The sequence below is a fragment of the Ranitomeya variabilis genome, chromosome 2 (assembly GCF_051348905.1).
Source record: "Ranitomeya variabilis isolate aRanVar5 chromosome 2, aRanVar5.hap1, whole genome shotgun sequence".
Lineage (NCBI taxonomy): Eukaryota > Metazoa > Chordata > Amphibia > Anura > Dendrobatidae > Ranitomeya > Ranitomeya variabilis.
Genome location: NC_135233.1, coordinates 578508400 through 578519405, shown reverse-complemented (window position 1 = coordinate 578519405; position 11006 = coordinate 578508400). Strand labels below are relative to the sequence as shown.

The window sequence follows — 11006 nt, the reverse complement described above, 5'->3', positions numbered from 1 at the left end:
TTTACAGTAGGTATGGTGTTTGATGGATGCAACTCAGTATTCTTTTTCCTCCAAACACGACAAGTTGTGTTTCTACCAAACAGTTCCAGTTTGGTTTCATCAGACCATAGGACATTCTCCCAAAACTCCTCTGGATCATCCAAATGCTCTCTAGCAAACTTCAGACGGGCCCGGACATGTACTGGCTTAAGCAGTGGGACACGTCTGGCACTGCAGGATCTGAGTCCATGGTGGCGTAGTGTGTTACTTATGGTAGGCCTTGTTACATTGGTCCCAGCTCTCTGCAGTTCATTCACTAGGTCCCCCCACGTGGTCTGGGAATTTTGCTCACCGTTCTTGTGATCATTCTGACCCCACGGGGTGGGATTTTGCGTGGAGCCCCAGATCGAGGGAGATTATCAGTGGTCTTGAATGTCTTCCATTTTCTAATTATTGCTCCCACTGTTGATTTCTTCACTCCAAGCTGGTTGGCTATTGCAGATTCAGTCTTCCCAGCCTGGTGCAGGGCTACAATTTTGTTTCTGGTGTCCTTTGACAGCTCTTTGGTCTTCACCATAGTGGAGTTTGGAGTCAGACTGTTTGAGGGTGTGCACAGGTGTCTTTTTATACTGATAACAAGTTTAAACAGGTGCCATTACTACAGGTAATGAGTGGAGGAAAGAGGAGACTCTTAAAGAAGAAGTTACAGGTCTGTGAGAGCCAGAAATCTTGATTGTTTGTTTCTGACCAAATACTTATTTTCCACCATAATATGCAAATAAAATGATAAAAAAACAGACAATGTGATTTTCTGGATTTTTTTTTCTCAGTTTGTCTCCCATAGTTGAGGTCTACCTATGATGTAAATTACAGACGCCTCTCATCTTTTTAAGTGGTGGAACTTGCACTATTGCTGACTGACTAAATACTTTTTTGCCCCACTGTAGTTAAGAACCAGACAGACACTTTCTGAAGAAATAAAGCATTTATTTACATCGGTCAGATGAAGAAGGATGACATTTACATGAATACCATTAAAGGTTGTCCAGGCAAAATATTTTTACATACCCTGTCCCCTAGTAAAAGTTTTATATTGCCTGAACAACCCCTTTAATCCTTCATTTGGAATCACACATATAGGTTTTGATGCAGTTCTTTGTCCCAAACACAGGGGTGGACACAGGAAAAAGAAGAGTATAATTGTATTCTTTTTGTTATTTTTGGATCCACTTTTGGCTTTGGCTCAAACAACTGGCACAAAAACTTCATGTGTAATTCCAGGGTAAGGGAAGTTATAGTTGTCGCTTTTCTGGTTCAGACCTAAAATTCTAAAATGATACAAGTAAGTAATGTGACAATTAAAAAATACTGTTTCCTGTATATATGGCAATCCAATAATTTAGCAAAATAAAAACATTTCCTTTTAATAAGGTGCCTGGTAGTGCACTACCTGTTGTGTGTGGACAGATGGAGCTGATTTTCTTTAGAGAAAGGAGCCTAGAAAATCAAGATTTCTCTGAAGCTCCTCGAGGGCAGGATCAGCAGCCACAAGAAAGCAGCCAATCACCTTTGAGATGTCCAAATTAGGGTTAGGGTTCAAAAGATTAACTTACAGCTTCATACTAAATCAATATTATCCACATCATCATTAAACTGTACATCCAGAAAAAGTGCATGTTTACTCCGACCTGAGAGTTCATAGCTGCAACTTGATCAACATTTGCAATATTATATTCTGTACATGTGCAGTCTCATCACATAAAAAATGTAATAAACAAATTTGATGTAAACATGTAGACCTCGTTTATGAAAATTAGTGTAGTCAAAAAGTGGATGGGTCGCTCATAGTAATCTTATTTGCAAATTGCCTAAGGCTACTTTCACACTGGCGTTAACTGCATTACGTCACAATGCGTCGTTTTGCCGAAAAAACGCATCCTGCAAAAGTGCTTGCAGGATGCGTTTTTTCTGCACTGACTAACATTAGCGACGCATTTGCGACGCAATGACACACGTCGCAACCGTCGTGCGACGGTTGCGCCGTGCTGTGGCGGACCGTCGGGAGCAAAAAACGTTACATGTAACATTTTTTGCTCCCGACGGTCCGCTTTTTCCGACCGCGCATGCGCGGCCGGAACTCCGCCCCCACCTCCCTGCGCTTCCCCGCACCTCACAATGGGGCAGCGGATGCGCTGGAAAAATGCATCCGCTGCCCCCGTTGTGCGGCGGAGACAACGCTAGCGTCGGGGACCACGGCCCGACGCACCGCGACGGGCCGAGCCCGACGCTAGTGTGATAGTAGCCTAAGGCTCATTTTAATCTTATCACGATTTTTATAATTGCTGATCAAATCAATGCTTTCCATAATAGACAATTAGATCACGGCATTACAGACATGGCTGATAAGGTTTGACTACTTGCTATGGGTCACACCTTCCATTATCTGATTACACTATTCTTTTTTTTTTTTAAATGAAGCACATTATAAATACTTTGTCAAAAACATGGATGAAAAATAAAACCAAGTTATCTCTTATCCAATTTTTTATAAATAAGTCTTTCATAAATTAAAAACCTGTTCATACCCCCTATAACTCCAGAAACAAAGCTCTGGTGTAACCCACTGATCTATGCTTTACTTGTCCTACAGCGATGACTTGCTGTACATGCACGCGACCACTGCAGACAATCACTGGCTTTGGATGCGACCACTGCAGCCAATCACTGGATTTAGTAAGTCATGTGCTGCACAGTTTGCTGAGCACTGATGCCAGTGATCACGTATATGTGCAGCAGAGATTGAGATGGGCATCATCGGAGTGTCGGTGGGGGGTTGAACAGATGAGGGTTTTTTTTTAGAGTTTTGGTTATTTTTTTTTAATCAAACTGTAATTTTTTTACATCATGGACAAACCCTTATGCATTCTTCAATTGACAGCCTTAAAGGCAAAGTGCATTTTGCCATCATTCAAGGGTCAACCAACTTTTAGGCTTGATTGAAAAAGTCAAGTATTTTGTGAAGACCTAAGTGTCATCTTAAATAAGAAAGGGATGGCTACACTCCAAAAATACTGCACAGACCAGTGTCAACAGACAGTGTAATTCTGAGAATTCATGTAGGGTACCACTGCGGCGATGCTTTAATTAAGATTTCCTATGGAACTGATAGCATATGTAAAATGCATTGCCGCCGACACGTTTTGGACACATTACATTTTGTCTTCCGAAACGCATCAGCTGTAACAAGCTATACACCGGCTGTGATTTTCCTGTGGATTACTAACTAAAGCCTTGAAGGTTCATTCCTTCCCGATGATGGAAGAGGCAGCAGCATTTCTGAATCAAGGCCATTTAGAAAAGTTGCTTCGTTATTTCTTTTCGAGGACGCGATTCTTTCAAGCCTTTAAAGTCTATTCAAAAGCTGAGCCTTGCATTTTCTTTGTGCAGCTTCTCTCCCATCTCCTTTGTTATTAGATTGCCCCACAAGCTGAAAAATACACAAGAATGTTAAATCAACATTGTGCTTATTGTTAATTATGAAGGAATCAATGAAAGCAATAATGGCCTCTGGATGAAGACATTACTACTAACCCTTGCCTCACCACACCTTGACCACAGGCGGACGATACCATAGAAAAAGACATAATGGACTTGTTTGTATGGGAAGTAGAAAAGATTATTAGTGACATTATCACTATGGGGAAATTCTAGATACAACGTAGCAGGATTTTCTTAACCAGGAATCCATTAATATGAGAAAAAGGATCATCCTGAACAAATATGGACTCGGCTTCTTCCCTAATCCTCACCTCAAGTGGCCAGATTCTTCTAAATTCTTATAATTAAGAGGTGTCGTTTTTTAAATAAATTCTGAGCGTTCGATGAGAATTAATATTATTCTGCAACTTAAGCTCCATTCACAAGTCCGTGATCCCAACCCAATCTATTACATCACGGACCATTCATAGACTTCTAGTTTGATCACTGTATCGGACCAAACTTGGACATGTCTCCATCTTCTTTATAGAATAAGTAACTTGGGCACATCTTCTATCTGTGAATTAGAACAAGTACATGAAACACGGACATGTGAAGGGGGCCTTGATGAGCCCTGTTGCCGCTGAAGTACAATCCTTTGTTACATTGGGAAGGACACTTTTAATAATACTTTAATTATGTGGAATTAACCACACTTTAAATAGTCACTGTACTGTTTGGACAAGGCCAGTTGTGGTGATCACATCTCCTTTCTGTTTTACTTATTGTTCACTGCCTGTTGTCAAGGGTAATGCATCTCCAGCTCCAGAGACACCAAAACAAATTACAGGAAGTGGAGACAGATATTACAGCAAGTTGAGTTATGTATTACAGGAAGTTGGGTCAAATATTACAGCAAGTTGGGTTGGTATTTCAGTAAGTGGTGTCAGATATTAGAGTAAGTGGGGTCGAGTATTACAGGAAGTTGGGTTGAGTATTACCGGAAGTTGGGTATTACAGGAAATGGGGTCAGATATTACAGGAAGTTAGGTCGAGTATTACAGGAAGTTGGGTTGGGTATTATAGGAAGTGGGGTCAGATATTACAGGAAGTTGGGTTGAGTATTACAGGAAGTTGGGTATTACAGGAAATGGGGTCAGATATTACAGGAAGTTAGGTCGAGTATTACAGGAAGTTGGGTTGGGTATTATAGGAAGTGGGGTCAGATATTACAGGAAGTTGGGTTGAGTATTACAGGAAGTTGGGTATTACAGGAAATGGGGTCAGATATTACAGGAAGTTAGGTCGAGTATTACAGGAAGTTGGGTTGGGTATTATAGGAAGTGGGGTCAGATATTACAGGAAGTTGGGTTGGGTATTATAGGAAGTGGGGTCAGATATTACAGGAAGTTGGGTTGGGTATTATAGGAAGTTGGGTCAGATATTACAAGAAGTTGGGTAGCGTATTACAGGAAGTTGGGTTGGGGATTACAGGAAGTGGGGGCAGATATTACAGGAAGTTGGATTTAGGTATTGCAGGATGTGGGGTCAGGTTTGTGCTCTTGCACTCCTGTCAGTGAAACCGCATACAGTCATATCAATGTGGTGGTCTTTCACTTCAAAACAGGTAAGCCCAATAGACAATGAAAGGAGCAATGCATACAGGGAAATGAGGGAAAGGAGGTTACAGCATCTATACTGTAGTGTTAGTATAATGCTGATGAACAGGATTTGCCAATGCAAATATAGTGGATAGCAAATTGAAGAATAGCAGAATTTGGACTGTTCCTGCATGTATTAGACCAAAAGTATGTGCACCAACAAACAGTTTTACCTTGTTGTGGGGGATGAAGACAGTAGAATCATGAAAGGGAAAGTACACTTTAAAGGGGTTATCCACTACTAGGCAAACCACTTCTGAATCTGAATGTTTGCCCCCTGTTAAAATAAAAACACTTATACTCACCTCCGGTGCCGGCGTCGTTCCACCGGTGTTGGCACTCGCTTTCCCAGGGCTCTACGTGAGTTTGTTACATCACGCGAGCCATATGAATGAGGCAGTCGAGATCAGGGCAGGAGACCCGCAGCTGATCCAGAGATCGTGGTTGGTACACAGACCGTGATGTCAGCCTAACCTGTATCTTCTCTTGATTTCCATGTTCAGACCTATAAGTTACCTCCACTGCTATTTCAATATAATCAGCATTTCTTACTTGCCTTATCACTTTTATCCAAAGACAGACACTTAATGCTTGAGCCATTGCTTCTGCACCTTTCATTTTTATCTTGTTTTTCTCAAGACTGCAAGGAAAGGATAATTTGGACATGTCAAATCTATTTCATCCGAATGCTATGGTTTTGGGAAAAAGTTAACTCCCACAATGTCTCTCATTGGATTAAGTTGGGTTTTTTACTTTTCTCCCTCTCTCTTAATAGTAATAACATTTAGATCCAAAGAAAATCAAATGAATTGAATATTTTAACTTTCCACTTACTCTAGCTTCTTTAGTCTTCGCATCTGTTTTAATGAATATGACAGAGAACACGATCCATCGTCTCCAATTGTGTTCCAAGATAATCTACAATAATATATTCATTTATTAATTAATTATAATCAATGTACATGAACAACCAATGTCTCCTTATGGACAAAAGTATTGTGACCCCTAACAAGAGTTTTAATGACATCTCATTCTAAATCTAGAGCTGGGTTCTTATCTGAAGATACAACATCTTTTAATTTTCTAGGAAGACTTTCTACAAGAATTTGTAGGAATTTGTAGGAATTTTCACCTTTTCATCTATTTGTAAGGTCAGACACTGAAACTTGTAGACAGGGCCGCCATCAGGGCATTACAGCCGTGACTGGCGTATGGGGCCCGGTGGGCAGAGGGGGCCCGCATCGGCGAGTGCACGCTTCAGCGGCGTGGAGAGAGCAGGAGCGCGGCAGGTAAGCAGAACTTTTTTTTTTATTTTGAGCGGCGATCCGGGGGCCCAGGGCAGACCGCTGGACACACTGGAGCAGAACGCTGGACACACTGGGGCAGAATGCTGGACACACTGGGGCAGAACGCTGGACACACTGGGGCAGAACGCTGGACACACTGGGGCATGACTGGAGACACGGGGGCATGACTGGAGACACGGGGGCATGACTGGAGACACGGGGGCATGACTGGAGACAGATTGGGCATGACTGGAGACATATTGGGCATGACTGGAGACACGGGGGCATGACTGGAGACAGATTGGGCATGACTGGAGACAGATTGGGCATGACTGGAGACATAGGGGGCATGATTGGAGATGGGGAAGAATGGTGATACGGGCATGATTGGAGACACTGGAGGCAGGATTGGAGACAGATGGGGCAGGATGCATACGATGGAGACAGATGGGGCAGGATGGGGAGATCATATGGGGCAGGATGGATACTCATTAGGGCAGGATGGGAGAACATATGGCTGACGCCAGGAATGAGACACACGGGGGCTAGGATGGCGAATATTATTACCATAGGGGCTAATTAAGGGATATTATTACTGCAGTGATGTATTTATTTTATTTTTTGAGTACACTGTTTTAAATGGAGCGGCGGTCCTATTACTGTGTAGAGTGATACTATGTCGCCTTCTTCATGTGGTGTAATGTAGAAGTTGGGAAAATTAAGTAATGTGTTCTGCAAGTGGAACTCAAGACGAGTCCTGGCTGGATGAAGTGATGGTGGTCTGTGCGGGATGAAGGAGTTCACCTAGAGACGTCACTGGTGAGTCAGTGTGTTACCTATACACTGACACTATACACTGTATACTATATACAGAGGTCCTGTGTATAATGTCACCGGTGATCACTGGATTACCTATACACTATATACAGAGCTCCTGTGTATAATGTCACTGGTGATCACTGTATTACCTGTACACAGACACTGCATACTAAGTACAGATCTCCTGTGTATAATGGCACTTATGGTGATAGTATTGTGGGTTTTTTTTTATTATTGATCAGTATTGTAGTATTCAGTCACTATGTGGTGGTAATATGTGGTCTGGTCATGATGTTGTGGTATTTGTTTCTTGTATTTGATATTATTCGATCACTGTGGTGGTAATATGTCATCTGGTCATGGTGTGGCGGTATTTGTGCCTTGTAGATAGTATTATAGGTCACTGTGGTGATAATATGGTGTCTGGTCATGGTGCTGTGGTATTTGCTCCTTGTATGTGGTATTATAGGTCATTTTAAAAATTAAAAAATAAATACAAATATACCTAAATTGTATTGCATATTTTAACAAATATTTAATAGGTTACAGTAGAGTAGGGCCTGGCCAAAAGTGTCTACCTTGTCATTTTGGTGGCTTAAAATATCTTTTGGCCAAAACAAAAGCTGCCGGCTATATGTGTGATCTGGTGATGGGAACTGTCAATGTGTGATAGGTGAGAAGTAGAGATTTTCCAAGAGAGAGCGGTGGGACTGTGGACAGTTTGAGGGGTGGAGCATGGAGGCGGGGCTGGGGTGGAGCCTGGGCGGAGTCTCAAGGGGCCCCGGAAATTTTGCCAGTATGGGGCCCTGAAAATTTCTAGTGGCAGCCCTGCTTGTAGAGGCTCACAATCTCTGTTTTAGTTCATCCCAAAGGTGTAGGATGGGGTTGAGATCCGGGCTTTGTGCGGCCGGTTATGCTCTTCCAAACCAAAACTCCCCAAATTCCTTATGGGCCTTGTGCACTGGGCACGGTAATAGGAAACAGAAAGGGGTCTTCCCCAAACCATTTCCACAAAGTTGGAAGTGACAATTGTTCTAAATATCTTGTGTGCTGAAGAATTAAGACTTCTCTTCACTGGAACTAAGGGACTGAGTTCGACCACTAAAAAAAAACAACCAATTCGCACAATCCAGTCAAGCAGGTAACGTTCTCCTGGCATTCGTTAAACCCAGACTTATCCACCAGATGCAGATAGAGAAGAGTGATCAATGATTTTTATCATCAGATTGTAAAAATAAAACTAAGATGTGTTTTTAGAAAAATTTGGATAACAGCTATAATCACCAATATTTCAGCACTCATAGAAGTTGTATCTCAATTTCCCAATTCATGGGTCAAAAATATTCATAGATAAATAGTATTCCACTTCTCAACACAATTGTCAAAATAAAGAAACAGTAATCGACCCCTTAAAGGAAATTTCTCAGTGGATTCATGCTACCCAAACTATGGGAAACATGGATCAGAGCCTGGTTGCACGATTGCAGCCAAGTATGTCTTACGCTCAAATGTTCTGGTGTTTCACATAAAACATATTTTAAAGATCCGGCCGGGGACCATAGGCAGAGATGAGACTAGTTCGGCACTGCTACTGGCCAGCTTTTCCCCACGAAACCTCAAGATGACTGACAGGTCTTTCGCATGGGTGTAAGACCTGTCAGTCAACTTGAATGATGCGGGGAGAAGTTGGCCGGGGGCAGCACCGGACTAGTCTCGTCTCTTTAAACTTTGATCTCGAGCCATTGCGACTTGATGGATGATCTTGTGCATGCCTAGATAGGTCAACCAGGGTCTTCTCTGCCATTAGCTTGATAATATCAAGCCATCGGGCTGCTATTCTTCCTCTACGCCTTGCTCCTTCTATACTTCTGACCATGATGTCACTCTCTAGTGATTGTTCTCTTCTTATGATGTCTCCAAAGTGGGCAAGTCGCAGCTTGGTGATCCTTGCTTCCAGTGACATGTTTGGCTTGATTTGTTCCAAATTTGGTTTCTTTGTCATCCATGGTATTATTAGGTTATCAAAATTGATTTAGTGGTGTCCTGACACCAATTACCCTCCACTGTACATTGTGCAGGGGCTTTATCAGTTAGTTTAGATCAGCTTCTATTCACTTCAAAAGGAGCTGAGATATGGAACATTCAGAACTGAAAACAGTTTGGAAATTGTTTCAGATATTGAGAACCATTTCACAGGATTGGTCATTCATTCAGTAAGTCTGGACAACCCCTTTAACGCCTATATAATTGTATCACAAGGTATTATTCAGATGTGTTTTATATGCACGAGTCGTCCTATTCTCCACACTTTGTGCCATGCTTACGTGATTTCTTCCAAATTCTGACAGCATCCAAGAGCTTCTGCCAGGGATTTGCAAACACTATCAGATATTCCACATAGTTTCAGGCTGTGAAAATATAGAAGAAGGGTAAAGTCGACTCAGCCATACATAGAAACTAGACATATTGAAGCACAGTCTACTTGTTGGACGGCTGGACAGTAACATATGCCTATCTTTATATGGTTTGCATCAGGGGTGTAATGTTTTATTTCTACGAGACCCAGTGAAGCAATTCTGTTACGCGATGTAAAGAGATTAGAGAATGGAGAAAGCAACTACAGTTACTTAAGCAAGAGGGTACTTACTCAAGTTTCCTCAGCAGTCGAAAATGTGGAAGTCGCTCTGCAAGTTTCATCAAGAACGGCTCAGAGAATGTGTTTTCTGCCAAACTGTGCAAAACATTAATATAATTACCGTAATAATACATTTTTTAATACAAAACAACCACAATATACCTCCAATATGTAATAAAAACGCAATAAAATTTGTGCAATTCCATCTCGTATTTTCTAAAGACCCTTTTTGTGTTTTTTTTTTGACTGTCCCTGACCTAATCTAAGCGAATGGCACAATGTTTTTACAGGATCCATGTAAAAAAAAACAAAAAACTTGGCAAGTCCTATATACAGACTATATTCGTTCATAACAAGAAAATGGAGACTATGTGACATCCAATTTTCATTTGACCATTGCAAAAATTACAGAGAAACCATCATTGGGAACGGTTTCTTTTTTTTCTTTTTTTTTTTGTCAAAAATGGACATACAGAGTCCATATGACAGTGATTAGCTTAGGCCTCCTTTTTTGTCTATTTTTTTGTGTTTTTCAAGGATTCAGAATCAGGCAAAAGTATTGGTCATGTGGTTTATTCCCTACACGTTTCGCGCCATTCCAGCTTCTTCAGGAGATATCTGTTGCACTCCTGAAGAAGTTGAAAAACTTCGAAACGCAGTCAAGAATAAACCGCATTGACTGATTCTGACTCCTTGATCGGATACACACCCGGCTATCTTCAAACTACCCGCAGACAAAAACAAAGAGCATTTTTTGAGATTGCACAAAATTCATAAACCCAGGAAAAAATGTAAAAAAAAAAAGAAGCAATAATGAATTGGACCTCTACTGCTATCAGCTCCATAACACAGGACCTCACATGTCGCAGACAGGACAAATAATAAAAGGAGAATATCTTTTGGCGTTCACAGCCATTTCTCTTGATCGGATTGCTAAATTATGTATTAGAAAACCCAGAACAAAAAGCATTTCTTGCGTTTACCTGATGTCTTCCATTTGTTGACATGAGCCCAAAGCTTCCATAAGTGCACTCTCAGATTTCACCCCCAAACCGCATGAGCGCAGACTGTGTAATCACAGATAATGGTGGAAATTAGATGTCATCATATTAGATGATCATAGAAAAAACATTTCTATACAAAGAAACA

The 11006-nt window shown here is 41.4% G+C and overlaps 1 protein-coding gene across 1 annotated transcript in view; it reads right to left on the bottom strand.

The window, feature by feature from the left end:
* Positions 1–2429: 2429 nt before the first annotated feature.
* NLRC5 (NLR family CARD domain containing 5) overlaps positions 2430–11006 on the bottom strand; it is a 141874-nt gene continuing 133297 nt past the window's right edge. The window contains exons 41-46 of the mRNA XM_077288340.1: positions 10841–10924; positions 9870–9953; positions 9547–9630; positions 5952–6035; positions 5674–5757; positions 2430–3466 (exon numbers count right to left, since the gene is read on the bottom strand). Coding sequence (XP_077144455.1) covers positions 3394–3466; positions 5674–5757; positions 5952–6035; positions 9547–9630; positions 9870–9953; positions 10841–10924 — 493 coding nt within the window. The 3' untranslated portion in view covers positions 2430–3393. The remainder of the gene's footprint in view (positions 3467–5673; positions 5758–5951; positions 6036–9546; positions 9631–9869; positions 9954–10840; positions 10925–11006) is intronic.